The sequence below is a fragment of the Mustela erminea genome, chromosome 1, assembly GCF_009829155.1.
Source record: "Mustela erminea isolate mMusErm1 chromosome 1, mMusErm1.Pri, whole genome shotgun sequence".
In the NCBI taxonomy this organism is placed as follows: Eukaryota; Metazoa; Chordata; class Mammalia; order Carnivora; family Mustelidae; genus Mustela; species Mustela erminea.
The window spans coordinates 98,381,618-98,404,350 of NC_045614.1; the positions used below are offsets into that span (position 1 = coordinate 98,381,618).

Below are 22,733 nucleotides of genomic sequence, written 5' to 3' on the forward strand. Positions count from 1 at the left end.
TTCTCACAGTTAACAGAATTTTATCTGAAGGACTTTTTTCTTGTGCTGAATCCTAGGTTTTTAAAAAAAATGTAGTTCTTTTATAAATAAGAAGATATACAATGAGTTCAACCACTGTTTGATGGGAAATAGTGAAGTACCCTTCTTTTCCTTCTCTCCCCTTAATAAAGGCCCAGAGAACCCTTCTTATATTAGTAGAACAATATGAATTCCAGTAACAAATATGAAAAGTTGAAGTAACCCTGACAAGTTTTTGAAAATAATTGTTTGAAAATATTTATTTAGAAAACAACTTTAGTAGGAAAACAGCAAAAACAAAACAAATACCCCATTTCATATAAGCAATAGAATGCCACGCTGAGGTTAGTTCCACAATAAAAGCCACACTAATTTGTATGTGTGGCCAGGAATGGTCATGTAGAAAAAGAAAAAGAGAACTGAAATAGTGGTAGAAGACAACTCTTTGCTTACTGCCTGCAAATCTTATTTGGAGAGGATTCTCTGGAAAACCACGAGTTAGGATAGTTCTAGTCTATTAGTATGCCAGAGGCAGAACCAATATAATCTCCTGTGATAAAGGATTTGTGTCATTTCTCTGGGTAGCTCCCTAAGGGGGTTTGGTTCCACCAATGAATAAAGTTCCTAATTCTATACTAAACTCATCCTTTGGGACATCAATCTCATCTCCTGCTTCTTCCCCAAGCTTCTTCCACCAAGGTGCTTGTATATGCTTCAGAGTGGTGAGATGGGCCTGCTTGGCCTTGGCTGCCACAGGCCTGGATCTACTGAGGAAGAGCTCAGGTTCTTTCCCTTCTGCTTCCTTCAGACTTGGTGCCTCTGTAGTGAACAGAAAATAAAAAGGTGAGTAGAAGAGCTCTGTACCATACATGTAGGAAACTATAGAATTGGAACTCTGCTATAGTAGGCAGGGACAGGGTTTCAACTCGGAATCTATTATCATTGCTAGCTATAGATAGCATTTGACTATTCACAAGTTGTAGGTGTGGCTGGCAGCAACTGTGCACCCCCCATAATGTGCTTAAAAGAAAATTTAAAAATATGTAGTTTTTTTTTTCAGATAATTTAAAGAACATGAATTTTTAACATATAGCAGAACCCCACTGCATATATGGGAAGCTCAGTTACAGCCACCTATCTACTGAAAAATACAAAATTTGAAATTACCATTATTTAGTACCATTACTAAATAGAGGACTCTGGCCTTCTCGCCTCCATATATACTGAAAGTGTTTCACAGGTGGACTGAAGCACTGTGGCTTCATGGATGAGATCTCTCCCTAAATGTACCTGTGGTTGTGAGGAGCAGATTAACTTTTGCGAAAATTATAAAATGGCACAGTAACTACTGTCATCATCTACTTCTAAAATATGATCAAAAGCTTTTAAGACTACACAACAGAATCTGGCTAGTAGGGCTCAACATCTTTACTGCTGTCTGAGTTGATACCTATGAAGGACAGCAAGGCTGGGAGAAGCAGTCAAAAGGTTATGAAATCTGCGTTATTTGAAAATCTGCGTTCTGGATCTAGAAATTTCTGAAGACAAGAGATCAGCTAATAAACCATTAAATGATATTTTCCTTCTGAAGATTTTGGATGCCACAAAATCTTCCACAGGTTGTTCATTTTAGGAAACAAAAATGGAATGACCACATACTCATTAACTGTTCAATGTTGGTGCTGATCTGAGCCATCAGAGCCTCCCTGTGCTGCTGGGCTCTCTCTTCTAGGGCCCTGCCCATAAGGTAGTGTTGCAGTTGTTCTTGAGCTTGGGAATGGAGCTCTCTGCTGGTCACATCTGACATCTGAGAGCTCTGGGAACAAAGACAAAAAAATTATCACAGAGCACACAAACACACATATGTTTTGCCCAACTATTTAGTTGAGATCCAAGAATGCTTAGCTGTCTCTCACCCTATCCATTGAATCTCACAATTGATTTCTACGTTGTACTCTTGTGCAAGCATTAAATAGCCTTTAAAAAGCAGATTTACATGAAAATTCAGGGGGTAGTTTCTTCCTGATATGATCCTACACCTCACCTCCTCACACACTGGAATTCTGGGAGAAGAGTTAAGACTGAGAGATCATAGTGAAAGCTACAAATGGTTCAGTAAAGATACTGGCCTGGAACAGGAGTAACAAGGCCAATCTCTTGTTTCAGAACCCACCTGACAGGCTATGTTACTTTTTATCTCACCCCCACTCCTGAACTTATTTAAACCATAATGTTATGATTGCTTCTGGTTTCAGAGAACAAGGGACAGAATAGCCAAAGGACCATAGTCCTTTGGCCACACAGTTACTTTAATGGGAAATTAATTTAGACAAAAATAAGAAAATTTTAACTCTGAAACTGATAAAGCTTCTGGCATCACAGCTTCTCAAATATTCCATGGCTCTGGTCTGGGACGGAGTCCCATTCCAGCTAACATCTTACTTTTCAGCCACAGAATCTTAAACAGTAGCACCTGAGGATGACTAAAGCAGTACTTTTTTAAACAGGAGAATGCATCAAAATCATAAATAATGCATTTAAAAAAGAGAGAGCTCAAAGACCTAAATGTAAAAGATAAAACTATAAAACTCTTAGAAGAAAAGATAAGAGAAAAGCTTCATGACAATAGGTTTGGCCATTTCTTGAATATGACAATGAAGGCACAGATACAACAAAAGGAAAACAGACAAATTGAACTACATTAAAAATTTAAAAAATTCTGTGCAGCAAAGGATACTGTGAAAAAAAAAAAGGATACTGTGAACAGAGTAAAAGGATAACACACAATGGGAGAAAATCTTTGCAAATCCCATATCTGAAAAAGATTAATATCCAGAATATATAGATAACTCCTAAAACTCAGTAATCAAAAAACCCAAACAACCTGATTTAAAAAAAAAGGAACTTTAATGGACATTTCTCCGAAGAAGGTAATATACTATATGTAAACTAGGTTGAATGTAAATTAAAAAAGAAGATACTCAAAAGGCTAATAAAAGATGCTCAAAATCACTAATCATTAGGGAAATACAAATCCATTCACAATGATATAACACTACACACCCCTTAGGATGTGAAAATAACAAAAGGCGAGGAGGTGGAGAAATTAGAACCCCTGTGTGCTGCTTGTGGGAAAGTAAAGTGGTTCAGTGCTTTGGAAAATAGTATGGAGGCTCCTCAAAAAACCGGAAATAGAATTACTATATGATTTTGCAATTCCACTTCTTGGTATATGGCCCCCAAAATTTGAACAGTGACATGAATAGATATTTGTACATCCATATTCAAGGCAATATTATTCACAACAGCCAAAAGGTGGAAGCAACCCAAGTGTCCATCAGTAGATGAATGGATAAACAAAATGGTGTATATACTTACAATGGAGTTATTATCCAAACTTAAAAAATTCTAACATACGATGTGGATGAACCTTGAGGACATCAGACTAAATGAAATGTCAGTCATAAAAGGATAAATAATGTCTGATTTCACTCATATGAGATACTCAGCATAGTCTAATTTATAAATACAGAAAGGAGAACAGCAGTTTCCTACAGTTGATGGGCGGGAAGAATGGGAAATTAGTGGTTAATGGGTATGAATTTCAGTTTTGCAAAGTGAAAAACGTTTTGAAGATGAATGGTGGTGATGGTTGCACACCAATGTAAATGAATTAAAGTCCAGTGAACTACACACTTAAAATGATTAAAATAGTAATTTTTATGTTTTATATATTTTACAATTAAAATAAATAAATTCAAAGAACAGAACATGAGGCCACACCAAACTTACTGATTCAGAATTTCTTGATGTACATGTGTGTGGCCTGAGTATGTTATTTTTATAAAAGGGATTAGATTTAAAACTCTAACATTTCTAAAGCAATACCATCTTCTCTATAGACCTTAGAAACCAATGATCCATTTGTTGGGGAAAAGGCCCTTCTCCCCACATTTAGGTTAAATAAAAAATTTTAACATATAGCTTTATTGAGGTAAAACTGAAACAGAATAAACTATAATTATCAAAACTGTACAACTTGATAAGCTTTGACCTATGTAAACATTTGTGCAATTGCCACAATCAGGATAATGAACATCTACCACCACCAGAAGTCTCACTGTCCTTTTATAATCCTTCAGTCCTCATTCTCCCATCTCCAAACAACCACTGACTTTCTGTTACTCTAAAGATTAGTTTACATTCTTATAGTTCATATAAATTGAATAATACAAGTATATATTGCCTGGTTTCTTTCATGTAGCATAATTACCTTGAGATTCATCTATGTTGCTGTGTTTATCAGTGATTCATTCCTTTATATTGTGGGTTAGTATTCCATTGCATGGATATACCACAACTTATCTATCTTTTGATGGATGCTTGGGTTATTTCTAGTTTTTGGCTAGCATTCATGTACAAATGCTTAGATGGACATGTATTTCAGATAAATACTTAAGACTGAAACACGTGACAGATATATGCTTAACTTTTTAAGAAGCTGTCAAACTGTTTCCAAAGGGGTTGCACTATTTTACATTCCCATCAGCAGTATATAAGAGAACTATAGTTCCTCCACACACTTGCCAACCTTTGATATGGCCAACTTTTTAGACATCTTAACAGCTGGAGAAGGTTCTTACTGTGGTTTAAGTTTTTATTTCCTTTATTGACCAATGATGTATCTTTTCACGTATTTGCCACATCTTTCGGTGAAGCATCTGTTCAAATCTTTTACTCATTAAAAAAATTGCTTTGCTTTATTTTCTTATTGCTGAGTTTTGAGAATGTGTTCTATATTCTGGATTCTAGTTCTTTACTAGATACATGCTTGGCAAATATATTTTCCCCAATATTTCTTTAAATTGTATTACAGTGTCTTTTGAAGTTTAAAATTTTGATGAAATCCAATTTATCAATTTTCATTTATAGATTATGCTATTGTTATATTTAATTTCTGCCCAAAGGCCATGATGTTTCTCTAATGTTTTCTTCTAAAATTTATAGATTATGCTATTGTTGTATTTTATTTCTGCCCAATCAAAGGTCATGATGTTTCTCTAATGTTTTCTTCTAAAAGTTTTATATAATTTTAGATTTGCCATTGAAGTCCATGATCCATTTTAAGTTTTATATATAATGCAATATGGAGATCCAAGTTCATTTTTTTTAACATATGGATATCCAGTTTCTCCACACATTAACTGTGTACCTCTGTCAATAATCAGTTGGCCATGTATGTGGGTTTACATTTGGATTGGATTTTGTTTCATTGATATATTTTTTTAAATCTTCACATCAGTATCACTGTTTTGCCTACTATAGCTGTTTAGCTAATGAAATCAGGTAGCAGTAGCCTTCAATTTTGTTCTTTTTTGTAATCATTTTACCTTTTCTAGGTCCTTTGCATTTCCATACAAATTTTATACTGTGTCAATTTCTACTAAAACAAAACAAAACAGAACAAAAAACAAACTGCTGGGTATTTACCCCAAAGATATAAATGTAGTAATCCAAAGGGGCACCTGCAACCCAATGTTTATAGCGGCAATGTCCACAATAGCCAAACTATGGAAAGAACCCAGATGTCCCTCAACAGATGAATGGATAAAGAAGATGTGGTGTATATATATACAACTGAATATTATGCAGCCACCAAAAAATGAAACCTTGCCATTTGCAATGACATGGATGGAACAGAGGGTATTATGCTAAGCAAAATAAATCAATCAGAGAAAGACAATTATCATGTGATCTCACTGATATGTGGAATTTGAGAAACAAGGCAGAGGATCATAGGGGAAATGAGAAAAAGATGAAATAAGACAAAACCAGAGAGGAAGACAAAGCATAAGAGACTCTTAATCTCAGGAAACTGAGGGTTGCTGGAGTGGAGGAGGGTGAAGGGGTGGGGTGGCTGGGTGATAGACACTGGGGAGGGTATGTGTTATAGTGGGTGCTCTGTGTTGTGTAAGAGTGATGAACCACAGACCTGTACCCCTGAAATAAGTAATACATTATATGTTAATAATAATAAAAAAAAGACAGGAAAAAAAAAAACCTGCTGGGATTTTGATTGTACTGGATGATATCCTGTCTTGTTCCTGATTTTAGGAAAGAAGGATCCAGTCTTTCATCATTGTCAGCTGTAGATATTTTTTTGACATGGAGGAAGTTTCCTTCTATTCCTACTTTGCTGAGATTTATTTGCATGTATTTACATGATATTGTTTTTCTTAGTCTGTTGATATGGTGAATTACATTAATTGATTTTCAAAGGTTAAAATAGTTCTGTATCCCTGAGATAAACCCATGATGTATTAACTTTTTAATATATTACTAATTCAACTTACTGTAATTTTGTTTAAAATTCTTTCATCTATGCATGAAAAATATTATTCTGAAATTCTTTGCTTGTCATGTTTCTGGTTATGGGGTCAGAGTAAGGCTGGTCTTATAAAATGAGCTGAGAAGTATCTCCTCTCCTTCAATTTGATAGATTTTATATAAAATTGGCATTATTTCCTCCTTAAATTCACCATAGAAGCAATCTAGTCCTGGAGTTTTTCCTGAGGAGAGGTTTTTAACAACTTGTTACCTTTGTAGATACAGGGCTATTCATTTTATCTCTTTTTTCTTGGGTAAGCTTAGGTAATTCTATCTTTAAAGGAATTTATTTCATGAGATGTATCAAGTTTATTGGCATATAAAGTTATTATAATATTCCCTTATTATCCTTGAACATCTGTAGTGTCTACAAGGAAGTCACCATTCTTATCCCTGACAGTGATAGTTTGTATCTCTTCTTTCTCCTGATTAGTCTGGCTACAGGTTTATCAATTTTATTGATCCTCTTAAATAGCTAAGTTTTACTCATTTTTTTCTATTGTCTTTATTTCCTATTTTGTTAATTTTACTCTAATCTTTATTATTTCCTTTCTTCTATTTACTTTGGGTTTAACTTGTTCTTTTACTAATTACTTATCACCTGAGGTCTTTGATTTGAGCCTTCTTTTAATATAGATGTTCAGCAACATAAATTTCCCTCCAAATACTGCTTTAGGGAAATCCACAAGTTCTGAAATGTGCTTCTATTCAGTTTGAAATACTTTTTAATTTCTCCTTTTATTTCTTCTTTGATCCTTTAGTTATTTAGAAGTATGCTGTTTAGTTTCCAAATATTTGGGGACGATATATCTAGAGATCTTTCTGTAATTAATTTTAAACTTAATTTCATTACGGTCAGAGAACTTATTTGTACGATATCAGTCTTTTTTTAGTTTATTGACTTGTTTTATAGCACTGAACATGGTCTACCTTGATAAATATTCTGTGTGCACATGAGAAAAATGCTTATTTTGTTGTTATTCCATGGAGAGTTCTAAAAATGTCAGTCTGGTCAAGATGTTTAATAGTGTCGTGCAAGTCTACTACATTCTTGTTGCTTTTCTGCCTACTTATTGCATAAGCTGTTGAGAGATGGGTATTGGAATCTCCAACTATAACTGTGTTTTCTCTTTTATCATAATTCTATCAATTGTTGCTTCATGTATTTCATTGTGACAAAATATATATACGTCATGTTAACCATTCTTAAGTGTATGGTTCAGTGACATTAAATACATTCACATTGTGTGCAACCATTACAATGATCATCTCCAAAAATTTTTCATCTTTCCAAACTGAAGTTCCATACCATTTAAACACTAACTCCCCATTCTCCCACCCCAAGCTCCTGAAAACCACCATTCTGTTTTCAGTTTCTATTCTAGGTACCTCATCTAAGTAGAATCATACAATATTTGTTCTTTTGTGTCTGGTTTATTTCCCTTAGCATAATGCCTTCGAGGTTCATCCATGTTGTCTTCATGTATTTTAAAGTTCTGTTATTAGGTGCATAAACATTTACGATTATGTCCTTTTGATTGAACTCTTTATCGTTTATCAGAAATTGTTTTCTCTACTTCTGGTAACAGTCTGCTAATAGTGGTATGACATCTACTTTGATATTAAAATAGTCATTCCAGAATTCTTTTCACTTATGTTTGTACATTTTGTTCTACTCTTTATATTTCTTCATATTTAAAGTGTGCTTCTTATAGTCAACACATAATCAAGTCTTAACTTTTTTATTTAATCTGACAATCTCTGCTTTTTAATTGAGGGTATTCAGACCACTTACATTTATTATAATTATTGATAATGGTCCCATCAATGGTCATATTTGTTTTTCATTTTCCCCATCACTTTCCTTAGATTTCCTCTTTTCTGCCTTCTCTTTGATTAATCAATTATATTTTATTATTCAATTTCATCTCATTTATAGTTTTATTACCTGTAACTTTTTTGTTTTTTAATTATATTGGTAGCTTTAGGATTCATAGTACACATTTTTAACTTATCAATCTATTTTCAAGTAGTATCATCTCACTTCATATATAGAAAAAAATGTTTCTATAGTACACATCTAATTTCTCTCCCTCTGGCTTTTATACTATTGTAGCTAAATATGTTACAAACACCATTAAACATTGCTATTATTTTTGTTTCCAACAACAACCAAACTAAAACCAACTATTTTTGAAAATGAAGTTTGTATTTTTATATGTTACAAACACCATTAAAAATTGCTATTATTTTTGTTTCCAACAAGGACCAAACTAAAATCAACTATTTTTGAAAATGAAGTTTAGGGGCGCCTGGGTGGCTCAGTGGGTTAAAGCCTCTGCCTTTGGCTCAGGTCATGATCCCGGAATCCTGGGATCGAGCCCCATATCGGGCTCTCTGCTCAGTGGGAAGCCTGCTTCCCTTCCTCTCTCTCTGCCTGCCTCTCTGCCTACTTACGATCTCTGTCAAATAAATAATAAATAAAATCTTTATAAAAAAAAGAAAATGAAGTTTAACTGAAATACAGCCACACGTATTTGTTTACATATTCTCTAACTCTTTAAGCTACAACTACAGAGATGAGTGATTGCAATAAAGGTTATAACATCTACAAAACTGGAAATATTTACTCTCTATATGCATTACAGAACACTTGATGATATTTTGGTTTAAAGAATCAGTTATATTTTATAAAGATTTAAATGATGAGGAAAAAGCCATATATTTACCCATGTTGTTACCATATCTAGTGTTCTTAATTTGGGACATCCTGTGGCATCATTTTCCTAGTATCATTTTTGAGAAAAATCTTAAATCCTTTAATAAGTTAAAGGATATAATATTTTTGATAGTTTGAATATGCTGGTGACATAGTAGTTCATCATTTGTTTGTCCAAAAAAGTTATTTTCTCTTTGCTGTAAAATAATTTTTCAAGGTAATGTACTCTGCATTGATAGATTTTTTTTCCTTTCAAAATTTTAAAGATGTCTTCATACTTGCACTGCTCCTCCTAAGAAATTTATCATTTCTATCTCTGTCTTTACATAATGTTTTTGTTTTTCTATTTTTAATATTTTTACTTTATTACTGATTTGAGGACTCTGATTATCATATGCCTTGGCATAGGGTTTTTTTCATGTGCCTATGCCTTCATTGGACTTGGGGGCAAATTTATAGTTTGGAAAGTTTGGGGGCATTATTTCTTCTCCCCATCTTCTTCAGAAACTCCAATTATTCATTTATTTGGCCACCTGAAGTCTCATAGATCACAAATGTTCTTTTCAATTAAAAATTTTTTTTTCTCTTTGTGTCTCATTTTATATAATATATACTACTATACCTTTGTATTAATATTTTATTCATCAATATCTAATATGCTACTAATGATCTAGTGCATTTTTCGTATCAAACACTGAAATTTTAATTTCTGGAAGTTTGATTTGGGTATTTGATTTGATTTGATATTTTGATTTGGGTATTTTTGTAATCTTCCACATCCCTACTTAAAACTTGAATATAAGAACAATGTCCTTCTCTGTAATTCTAACATTTGTGTAGTCTCCAGATTGGTTTAAGTATCTTCCTCATCATGGATCATGTCTTCCTGCCTCTATATAAGCCTGTTAGTCTTTAATTGGCTGCAAGACACAGTAACTTTTACCTTGCTGAGTCTTTTTCTGGGATGTGGTTAAATTACATAATTTAAAAAATCTTTTTGGCTCTTATATTTATGATTTGTTTAAGCAGAATGCATCAGTCCACACTATTGACTTTCTACTACTAAGGCAAGACCTTCCTAGGTACTCTTCTGATGCCCCGTGAATTAAGTTTTTCCAGTCTGTGTGATGGGAGCATATGCTATTCTTGGACCTGTGTTGAATACCAGGCATTGTTCCCTCTTATCTTTGAAAATGACTGTTCCCTTGGTTTTAGATAGTTTTCTTATACACATGTGCTAATCAGACTCCTGAAATATATTCAAGGGGAATATTCTGCAGATCTTTTCACTCTGTACTCTGTCCTATGAAATCTAGTGCCCTGTTCTCAGATTCTCAGTTCTATATCCTTAGCACAGGGATCCCAAAGGTCTCCTCCCCTTCCCTCCTTCTTGTGCTGTGACCTAGAAACTCTCTCAGGGCAGTAAGTGAGGGCCATTATAGGGAGCACTTTGTTCCCTCTCAAGAATTACTAACCTTCTTTGTTTGATGTCCATGGTCTTAAAAGTTGTTGTTTCATATATTTCATCTTTTTTGTTTTCCAGTTGTTTCAGGCAGAAATCCTAAATCCAGCCCCCTTTACTCCATCTTTCCTCTCAGGAATTACTAACTTTCATTGTCTGATTTCCATGGTCTTAAAAACCATAGTTTCATGTATTTTATCTTTTTTTCCCCCAGTTGTTTCAGGCAGGAAGTAAAATTCAGTGTCTGTTAACTCCATCTTGGCTAGAAGTAGAAGTCAGAACTTTTTTCTAGTCTATCTCTATGTGGTAACCACAGAGGGTCTGACTTAAAAGGGCAGGCTTGTCATCTTATTCTTCACAGGCTTACATTAGTTTATGGGTTCTTAAATTCAGATTAGCAGAAGGGAAACATAGGAGGCCTTATTCAGGCCTCTTCAATTAGACCTTGTTCAATTCTGCTCTGTGTTCCATTGCTTATCTATCAGACACATGTTCAGCTATATATAAGGTTTTTTTCTGGGTTTTGGGGGGGTTGTTTGTTTGCATAAAGCTCTCTAGTTTTGGGAGCGCTGCAAGAATGAAACAGTGATTTATAGGACTACCTAACATTACTATTAAACTCTAACATTAGTCACCCAGAACCTTGAGATTTTGGAGATAGAGTCAGAGAGAAAGTGTATATGTGGGGAGGCAGGGCCAGGGAGGAGGCAGAGAGAGAACCCAGAGACAAATAGTAGAAGTACAAGAAAATGGATGTGAAAAATACCAAATGGCACTTTTATGAGTGGTTAGTTCAAATGAGGGCAGTAAGAATTCTAAATGGCTGAAATGTATAAACTCCCAACTTTACCCATAAAATTATTGAGGTGTGGAAGTGTGGAAAAAGCATCAAAAGAAAAGTGGAGATAACTGGAAGAAATACAGGTTATTAAAATTAATGACAGGTTACGCTAAAAGCAGAAAGGAAAATGATCTTCAAAGACATTTAGGAGCACAAGATAACAAACTCAGAAGGGAGGAGTGCCTGAGTGGTACAGTCGGTTATGCATCTGACTCTTGATTTTGGCTCAGGTCATGATCTCAGGGTTGTGAGATCAAGCCCATGTAGGGCTGTGCACTCAGCAAGGAATCTGCTTCTCTCCCTCCCCCTCTGCCCACACCCCAATACCCTGCGTGCACTCTATTACACAGGTGAATAAATCTTAAAAAAAAAAAAAAAAGGACTCAGAAGGGAGAAGCAAATAATACCTGATCTGTAAGTACTGTGATCATAGAAAGTAAAAGACGACATTTCTATTGGGAGAAAGGTGTTAGCAGTTTTACAGTGATAAAATCATAAGAAGCAAATAGTCAAATGTTTTATAATATTAGCTATTGGGGTTTCGCTAATGGTTTCATTAATAGCAGATGTCAATTCCCACATATACATTTCATGTGTTTGGGTATACACATTAACAATGAATATATACTGATTGGAAGCTATATATACTTGTTATGGAAGCTTCAAAATAGTCAGTAGTTTTACATACTATTGGAAAAAAACAATGACCATGTCTTGCTGATACACTGTAGGAAATAACCAATTTGAAGCATTCTCCTTCCCTATTGACTATACTATAGCCCATAAAATTATAAAAGATTCCAAATCTCTTAACTCTATGGTAAATCCACTGTATTACTTTATATCAATAGAAACACACAAACACATGAATATCGTGCACTGGAAAAATATAATACTGATATCATGGCACAGAAGCCTACATACCGGATGTCTTCTGAGATAGTCATCCACTTTTTGCTTCAGTTCAACTCTGCGTGCATCAGTGAGATCTTGAAGTCCTTGCCAGGGAGCAAATAGCTTCTTTTTCTTACGACACTTCTCTAGGAATTTAAGAGTCTGGGGCAAAAAGAAGTTTTGTGATTTTTCATTCCTGGCTAACAGAACTATTTTCTTCTACAACATATGGTAGCAACAACATTATAACAGTTGTTAACTCTGAGTGTGCATAGGGAGAAGGATGGGACTGCGACAGGAGTGAAGGAGGACAATGACTTTTTAATGATATTCTTTTGTAGTGTTTTAATATTTTACAAGGATATATTCATGTATTGTTTGTATGGAAAGCAAAAAAGAGGAAAAAATAGGAAGTGAGTTCTTCTCTCAATTCTAATTCCTTATAAACCGTATGATTTGGGGCATAGTATAGTAAGCAATAAAGAGAAAAAACTGGAAATAAATTCTTGTCTCAATATTCGTCTCTTATAAACTGTGTATGATTTTGATTGAGTCACTCGATCTCCACGGGATGGATTCCTATGTCTAGAGAAAACACAAACCGCAATTCTACCTAGATTAGAAAAATGTGAGGATCCAAGGGACAGTATGTTAAGAAAAAACTTAGTAAATGAGAAGATATTATAAAATTGTAAAGTATGGGCAACTGATGAATGTAGTTTCTGATAGTTCTTCCTCATGTCTTTCAGAAAGAACTCCTAATAAAAGAAGTCTTGAAACAGGCAAGATTTGGAGAAAATTTGAAATTATTCTGCCAATTGTTTTTCACTCCTCTCCCTTCCTTATAATTTTTATTTTCATCAAAGTCATATTTCACATCACTTTAAGGAAGAGGTTGGAAAATTATGGTACACAACCAAATTCAACCTGCTGCCTATTTTTATATGGCTTGAGTGTTAAGAATGATTTTGTACTTTTATATGGTTAAAAAGTTCAAAAAGGAAATGAATATACTGTGATATGTGAAAATTATATGAAATTCAAAATTCAGTGTCTACAAATAACATATTAATGTTTCACACTTGTGTATTGCCTAGTTTCCTTTGTGCTACAACCACAGAGCTGAAGAGTTTCAATAGACTACATGGCTCACAAAGTGTAAAATATTTTACTATACAGCGCTTTCCAGAAAAAAATTCATTGATGTAATTCTATTGTTTAAAGTGTCAGTTTTTTGGGGCCCCTGGGTGGCTCAGTCGGTTGAGCGGCTGCCTTCGACTCAGGTCATGATTCCAAGGTTCTGGGATTGAGTCCCACATCAGGCTCCCTGTTCAGTGGGAAGCCTGCTTCTCCCTCTCCCACTCCCCTTGCTTATGTTCCCTCTCTCGCTGTCTCTCTCTCTCTGTCAAATAGGTATGTAAAATCTTAAAAAAAATTTTTTAAAAATAAGTGTCAGTTTTTTAAGTATTACCAAAAAAACCCCAGAGTTCTCTGCCCCCTCCCTCAAAGACAACAACTTTAACTCTTTCAGGTTTTTCTTCTGATGTTTCTGTCCATCTACTTTTCTGTCATTTTTCAGGTATATGTATTATCTATTGACTTTCTTATATGAAGAAAGTTAGACAAGACTCTTTCACTACATGCCCTCCCACATACTTTCTGTATCTCCAAACATCCAATATTATTACAAATTTAGTTAAATCAATGTTCAGTGTTTCATAATTATGACTATATACAAGCCATTCAATTTTGATTTACAGGATATAGCATATGATTTACATTTCCTTTCTTGCACATTTTTTATTTTCTCTAAGACTGCTGTTTTCCTGTGCTTACTTTTCTATGCACTTATCACTTATGTATCTAAACTATCCTAATGCTTAATACATTAAAATACATCAGGCATTCTATCAAATTTATTTTCTTAGACATACATCTTCTAGAGCATTCTGGCCTGCTCAAATCTGGACTGACTCTTCTTCTTCTTCTTTTTTTTAAAGATTTTATTTATTTATTTGACAGAGCTCATAAGTAGGCAGAGAGGCAGGCAGATAGAGAGAGAGGTGGAAGCAGGCTCCCTGCTGAGCAGAGAGCCTGATGCGGGGCCTGATCCCAGGACCCTGGGATCATGACCTGAGCCTAAGGCAGAGGCTTTAACCCACTGAGCCACCCAGGTGTCCCTGGACTGACTCTTCTTTATGCCTGATGCATAGGTATCATCCTGAGATCCCTATTCACCAGCATGTAGGTGACTACTTTTCATCTTTCCTTTGCATTTTCCTATATTCCACATTGTCCTTTTCTCTTAGGTTACTTTTTCTTTTTAAAGACTTTGTGATGCATGAAAATGTCTTTAATCTACCCTTACCTTAAACCAATGGTGTGGCTGCATGTAGAATTCTAGTTGGAAATCATTTCCCCTCAAATATGTAACAGCCATACCCCAATACATTTTAGATTCCAGTATTGCTACTGAGAAGTATATGTGTCACCAGTGTATTTCATAGTAATGTAAAATAAAATGTGGGTGTGTTTCTATCCTTACATTAAACATTTAGCCAGTCCTTTTAACCTAAAACTCGTAACATTCAGTTCTGGGAAATCCTGAATTATTTGATTTCCTCTCAGGTTTTTTTCTGTCCCTGTCTCAAATGTTTGAATGTCCCTTGTCTCAAATAACTGGACTGGTTATCTTTTCTTTTTGCCCTGCTCTCTGGATTTCCCAAACTTTTCCCCCGTCATTCTTTTTTTTTTTTTTTTTTAAAGATTTTATTTATTTGTCAGAGACAGAGGGAGAGAGAGCAAGCGAACACAGGCAGACAGAGAGGCAGACAGAGGCAGAGGGAGAAGCAGGCTCTCTGCCGAGCAAGGAGCCTGATGTGGGACTCGATCCCAGGACCCTGGGATCATGACCTGAGCCGAAGGCAGCTGCTTAACCAACTGAGCCACCCAGGCGTCCCCCCACTCATTCTTTTATTAGGTCTTTCCTTTTTTTCTTCTGCCAATGCTTATTCTATTTGTTCCCTTTTATATAGCATCTTGGTTTTGTTTCATGCATTATCCTCTCTTAGTTCCGAGGAAATAATAGATTTTGTAAAAAGTTTTCTCATCCCTGCAATGTTTCTATTTCCACCAAGTAGTTTTATTCTGTTTCTTCTGGGCTCAGCTTTTCTCAGATATCCAATGATACTTTGAGCTAATATTTAAAAGTAAGCTCTAAGGTATTTAGAAATCCTGGGCAGGTAGGTAAGGTTTTTCTACAATACTTCAACACAGAACTATTGAACTGAATTGTTTCTTTGAAGTACCCCATTGTGAGTGTACTTGTAACATTCTTCTCAGATTTCTCAAAGAAAATACTCTCAACCTACAGTTTGCAGGAGACAAGCCTAGCTGACAGCACACTGGGACCTATGGGGCCAGAGGGGGCGGAATAACAGGGCTGGAGGTCTTCTCACTCAGTTTATAAAATTTCCGTAATACCCCTATTTTAGTATGTTACTAAAGACTTCAACTGTGCTTGCATCTTCCTGTTGAGAGACCCTCTCCTTTCCTTGCATTCTTCCCTTTACTTGATTCTTCTTCCTTGCTTCTCTTTCTCTCTCCTCTACCTCCTGTTTTTAGCACCACCTTTGGCTTATCATGCTATGCTGGGAACTTCAGAATTAAAGTACAAAAGAACAGAGGAATCTTTGTCGCTGTATCAAAAAAGCCCACCTGGGCCTTTTCTTCATTCTTTGTCATTTCAGAAGTCTCTAAAATTATATTCCTCTCCCCGTTTTTTATTTTCTTAACTGTTAATGGTTTGTTTTACTAAGTGTTTTTGTGGTCTATGATGGATATGTATAATAATGCAATAATACTTTTCTGCTATAATCAAGTAGCAAGAATTGCCATCATTCTGGCCCAAGAGACCGGACACCAGCAACAATCACTTTCCCTCTGACTTTAAGAGATGAGAAAGCAAGAGAAGAAAATCCTGAAGCATTAAAAGGGAAAATGCAGTCAATTCTTCAAATCTAATTTCAACACTATGCCACTAAAGAGAACTCCAAGTTGTCTATGCTAAGGATGTATAATTTGAAATTAACAAGTTTACACAGGGTTTTTTTTTTTTCAATTTCTAGCTACAAGAGAAAAAAAGTCTCGGCTTTTGCACAAAATAAGGGAGGGAGAAAGGTAAACAACAGTTTTCATCTTTGTTCCAGTTCCAGTTTCCTGCCAAAAATACTAAAAACCAGTTCCTTCTAAGGGGCAAGTTCAATGAAATGATATTCCTACTACTTTCAGTGAAACTTATGAATTATTCCTTTTTCTTTCTCACCAAGATCAACTGCAGTGCAAAAAAGAAATATAATGGAAGTCACATGTGTAATTTTCAATTTCCTAGTAGCCATATAAAAAAGGCAAAAACAGGTGAAATTAATATTTTGCATATACTGGGTTAGGTAAATATATTAAAACACAATATATGTAAATACATGTAAATTATTCACCATGTATTCAATGTAAAAATTAATAATAAAGTATTCCATACTCCCATATTAAGTCTTCAAAATGTGGAGGGCATTTCACACTTACAGCACATTTCAATTTTGACTAGCTACACGTCAAGTATTCAAGTAGTCACATACAGTTAGTGGGTACTGTATTGGACACAGTCTACATGCAGGTCTATAGTATGTCTTAGAAAAGGATGCTTCAAATGTAGCAAAATGTGTCATTTACTGACCACTGATTGCCTTATTCCAATTTTTTCTACTATTTTCATTTTTCTTCCCTCTCTATACTTCATTAATTTTTCTTTCTCTTTTCCCTCTTTGAAAGGAATCTTCTTCTTACCTTTCTATTTTTGGCTAGCTTTGCTTTGACTTCACTATTATTTTTAGCAGTGAGTTGCAAAGACTAAAAACATGACCTTGACCCATCCCTTTTGGTACTTAAAATGGAGACCCATTTTCCTTTCGGGTAGGAGAGAGATGAGACAGATGTGACTAATCTTTTTCCTCTCATGACAAAGAAAAGTGTGAAAGCCAAAGAAAACTTTGCCTTCATGGCCTTAAAATATCCTCCTACAATGACCTCTGTGCTTGTTTAAGGAATGGTGGACAAACTGGGGTATCTCACTTGAGAGTAGAGGACCCTTTCATAAAATTTTGAGCATATCTAAATAGGCAAGGTAGTAATTCCAATCTAAGAAACGTAGCCATGAACTCTGAATAACAACCTGAAGGTTTTGAAGGGGCGGGGGGGGGGGGGGGGGTGGGAGGTTGGGGGAACCAGGTGGTGGGTATTAGGGAGGGCACGGATTGCATGGAGCACTGGGTGTGGTACAAAAACAATGAATACTGTTACACTGAAAAGAAATAAAAAATTTAAAAACAACAACAACAACAACAAAACAAACGTAGCCATGAGATAAAGGTATTAGAAAGGATCCAAGGGTTCCTCTAAAAGAAGTATGTCCAACACTGGTATCCGTGGGTTAATCCTTAGATGGCCCTGTTTAGCTGAGGGTAAAATGCAGGTATAGCTGTGGCTTGATGATGGTACAGGACTGTTTGTTGCACATATAGACTGACATCACCAGAAAAAGCATAAGGAAGAAGAATGGAGCAGATAAATCTCTTCCTATTTCTGTAGTACTTACTCTATCCTATATTTTGAATGGCTTTTAATAATCTTCATAAAATGTTAATCACAGAATTAACAAAGAGACTATTCAAAATCTATCATTGTGAAAAACTGAAATTAATTCAAAGTTCAACAATAAATGACTTAAAATGCTATAGGACCTGAAATCCTAATATGAAAGTTAATAGGAATAAGTGAATAACAGATGGTCATTACATGAAATTAGTAGCTTTGTGTGCTAAGCTTTTACAAGGCAATAAATATTACTAAATCCCAGAAAAATTATTAAGAACACCACTCTATAATTCAAGAATTATAGTGATCCAGGTACAGACTTTGCAATTTACAAAGTACTTTCCCATAAATTGGGTCATGACATTTACATAATAACGGAGTAAAAAGGTAGGGTAAACATCCAATCATACAACAAGCACACCATGAGAGCTGACAGCAATAGGTAAGACTAGTTCCTTATCCCTGAGGCAGTCACAGCCCAAGAAAGAAAGAAAAAAAAAATTAACAAATAACACTGTACTATGATAAATGATGTACAGGACTGAGTATCTAAATCAGTTAGTCCGGTGGTAAGGAGGTTCTTTTACAGAGAAAGAAACTAAGACTCAGAAAACCTAAGTGATTAGACCACAACTTTACAGCAGGTATATACAAGGTCAGGTTTGAATCCATATTTTTGCCTTCTAATCCAGTAATCTTTTTACTACATTAGACTCACTGCTCTCTGAAGTATGACAGCTGCTTTATACTCCGTGAGAGATGGTCTCTGTTGGCGAAAATTCTTCCTTTCCCTGTACCCTCTCCAGTGTTTCTGGATAATCAATGCTGATTTCTCTTCTATTTCCCGATTATATTTTTCCACCTGACCTAAAGAGATGACAGACACTATTACAACATACTCAACTGCTATGCTTTTTCAAGTTCTGGAATCAGGATAATGATAATAACAATAATCTTTTGGTCTTTTTATTTGTTTCTTTAAATACCGTTGATTAATTTCCCCAAGTTTATTATTTTACAATGGTTCTAAGATAGCAGAAACAAAAAACTCCAAAAGCTTTCCCAGATTATGCACGTTCTTTGGAGAAAAGATTCATATAATTTTTGTGGCAAAGGAATGAGAAAGGGTTAAAAATCCAATAGCAAGAATATTCAGAAAAAAGAATCACAAGCACATGGTTAGGAATTCAATCCATACCACCAGAGGGAAAGATAAGATGCATGTATGTTAACTACTGTGTACTTCCAAATTTCTCTTATGTCTACAGATGACTACAGGTGACTTTCTTTTTACTTTCTGGGAGGTACTGAATGTGAGAGAGAAAATGCTAGGATGTCTCACAGATGGGAAACTGAGTATATTGCTAGTGCTACTACCTGAGATGGGAAATTCAGGAAGAGGAAATGGGGGATAGGTGGGTAATGACTAGTTTGGGGGATGCCTGTGGATATCTAAGTAAAGCTATCCAATAGTAAACACTAACTACAAATGGCTACTTTAATTTAAATAAAGTAAAATTAAAAACTCATGTGCTTGTGTGCACTAGCCACATTTCAAGTACTAGCCGGTCATGTCTAGCCAGTAGGAACCATATTTGACAGTGCGGATAAAAAACATTTCATTTTGTAAAAAGTGCTGGTTTAGGGGCGCCTAGGTGGTTCAGTTGGTTAAGTGTCTGCCTTTGGCTGAGGTCATGATCCCAGGGTCTTGGGAGACAGCCCCATATTGGCCTCCCTGCTCACCAGGCAGTCTGCTTCTCCCTCTTCCTCTGCCCCTCCCTTCTACTAGTATGCTAATGTGTACTTTCTCTCTCTCAAATAAATAAATAAAATCTTAAAAAAAAAAAAAAAAAAAGGAAGTGCTGGTTTAGAGCTTGGGAAGGTGAAGATGCAAACAAGATTTGAGTGTGTTAAGCACTCAGTTGGTAGGTGAAGCTAAGTTATGGATAGGATACCAGAGGAAGAGTAACATGAGAGAGGTCAAGATGGAACCCTGGGAAACATCTATATTTAAGGGAAAAAAAGAAATAAGAGGTTAGGTAAGAACACTGAGGATGGGTGATAGGAGGGGAAGGAAAGAACAAAAAGAAAAATCTTCAAACCATTCAGATTCCTAGACTATAATATTAATTTCAGTTTAGTGTATCAAAAGTAGCAAGATGTCACAAGGTTTATACTGGGGTATCAGTACAGATCTGATTCCAGAATGTAGCAATATTCTAATTCCTTAAGATCACAGGGATTCTTTATGTTTCTGAAAGCATATATTTCTATGTTTCACTAATTTATCTGAAAGATTAGAAAACTAGTGAAAAGACTGCTCATCATCAACTAATAGGCCTTAATAAAAAAAAAAATAACTTTTTTTTTTGACTCGAGATTTAATGACATTTACCTGAGAAGGGAGAAACAGGGAAAAGGCCCAAATTAAAAAAAAAAGAAAAAAACAACCATTAGATAGTGGGAAATCTGGTTCATTAAAATACTTTAAGCATTTTTACACTTCTAAAATTGACATTGCCACTCACCTGGATGAACTATTTCAAGCATACGCAGCCGTAATTCTCGGGACAATCTCATGGCTCTCTGTCTTTGAAGCTGCAACTGTAATCTGCGGTGCTCTTCTTCTTTCTGCTTATTTATCTTGAGTAACATCTTGGTTCGTTTAGATCTGTGATAGAAACATTAAGTACCTTATACACAATTTTTTCATAAATGACATACCCACTCAAGAAGTATATGAAAAGACATTTAACTCACTAGTAATTATATACATGTAGACTTGTTACAACAGTAACAAGCTGAAAACAAACTGTATGCCCCACAATAGGGAAATGGATAAATAAATTATTGATTCATTCACTGGACAGGATTCTATGAACCATAAAAAATAAAAATTTCAAAAAATATTTAGCAAACTGGGAAAATACCCAAATCTAATGTCAAGTGACAATAAAATCAGGATATAGAAGATATCCAAAGTGTGTTAAAATACGTATCATGTACATAAAAAAATAAATGGTCAAAAATAATAAAATTTCAACAGTGATTTTTGTTGCATAGAATGATTATGAATGATTTCTTTCTTCTTCATGTCTCCTATTTCTCAGTTATGGACTAATAACTATTAATTATTTCATAATTAGAATTATGAAAATTTTCATGTGGCCACAAAAAATTATTTAACTGGCATTTGTATATTACCTACTCTTATTCAACAAAAATTTCCCCTTAGCCATTTCTACCTACTTCCTATATTACTACGTAAGGAGATCACAAGTATTAGTCTATAGTGAATATACTCAAAATGCTTTCAGATAGAAGAATACATTATTTATTTTAGTTCTATAGACTTAATTTGCTTGTGTCTCACTCAAGAGCATTTGCTCTCAGATTCCTTTACCCAGAATTAAATTGCCAACAAATGAGGAACTTGGCCATATCTTTGCAGATAGGTAGACTTCAAAACGGTACAGTTATAGAAAATATCTTTCTTACCCCATTACAGAAAGGTAGAGAAGACCTCAAAGTGTATGTGTGACAAAAGGAGAAGAGGTTCTAGAGAGGATACAGGGCTAGCCATATAGTTTCTAAGTTTCTCTTCCTCTTCCAAAGAGCTGTAAATGAAGTAAGGGGCCTTTATATTCTCAAAGAAGGCTGATGGAAACCTGCCTCTCCTATAGAACTTTCCCTGCAAAATTCTGGGTTGTATAGAGCACATAGATTAGGATGTTTTAACCTTTACCTACCTACAGAGGGTAAAACAGAACAGTTGTCCTGAAACAAAATCTCCTTTTAAATTACCTAATTGATTATAGATTATAATGTCTAATATTGCATTATCATTATTTTAAATTTACAATTAATATAAGAAACATAGTAATCATTGAAAGTGTATTGCTAAGACACAATCTGTCAGAAAACTGGGTCTGGGAAAAAATGCAGGCTATAAAATATGGCAAAAATTAAAGGACTATGGAGCATGCAGGCAGAAGTAAAATGCAAACAGAAATACAGTAGAAAAGTGAGATTCAGAGATTGAAAGGACTATAAATTGTAAATATGTGTGTTTCTGGAGTCACATGCTTTAATTTCATGTTTGAAAACATTTATTAGGAATTAATGTGATTTTGAATTAGAATGTTTCCCCACCATTTAGGAATATTTTAGTTAGTTACTAGTAGTTAGATATTCTGTAGTTCTAGTTAAAGAGTTTCTTTAATCACTACAAAATTAAAAGAGCATTCATTAAATGGTCTTTTTCTAAGAAAGACTAGGCATTTGACCATCTAGCATCTGTGAGCATTTCAGAAAAGGAAATGAGTGATCAGATGAATCTTTACCATCAAAGAGGGAGTTGACCAAACTATCTACTACCAAGACATCAAAAAGTCTCTAGGAATTCCTTTGTTGGAGAATAGTAAGTATGAACTGGGGAAGTACCATATGAATTGACTACCAAAAGAGTTGACAGGCTCTATTCATTAACTCAACAAACATTTATCTGAGTGACTGTTGCCTGCTTGGTACTGTGACTCAGGGAAACAAAGAAGAAACATAGCCTGCCCGTCAGAAGCTGAATTTCAAGGAGAAGCTGAAGTGTAACAGAATATGTCACTCTGGCATAAAGATTAATTTGAGCTGGAGGCAAATGAGTATCCAAAAGTAGAAAGAGCCTTTCCAGAGCTGTCCTTATTGGACAAGAGCAGAAATGTCTCAGAAATGAAGACTGCCATAAATCCCCCTTCTCAGGGCCATGAAGA

At 35.0% G+C, this 22,733-nt stretch overlaps 1 protein-coding gene across 4 annotated transcripts in view; it reads right to left on the reverse strand.

Moving 5' to 3' along the window:
* Positions 1-244: 244 nt before the first annotated feature.
* Positions 245-22,733, reverse strand: part of IQCB1 (IQ motif containing B1) — a 56,948-nt gene continuing 34,459 nt past the window's right edge. For all 4 annotated transcript variants that reach the window (XM_032334841.1, XM_032334842.1, XM_032334852.1 and 1 more), the window contains 5 exons: positions 20,499-20,641; positions 18,689-18,837; positions 12,352-12,483; positions 1,678-1,834; positions 245-837 (listed from right to left, as the gene is read on the reverse strand). In XM_032334841.1, the coding sequence (XP_032190732.1) occupies positions 608-837; positions 1,678-1,834; positions 12,352-12,483; positions 18,689-18,837; positions 20,499-20,641 (811 nt within the window). In that variant the 3' untranslated portion in view covers positions 245-607. The remainder of the gene's footprint in view (positions 838-1,677; positions 1,835-12,351; positions 12,484-18,688; positions 18,838-20,498; positions 20,642-22,733) is intronic.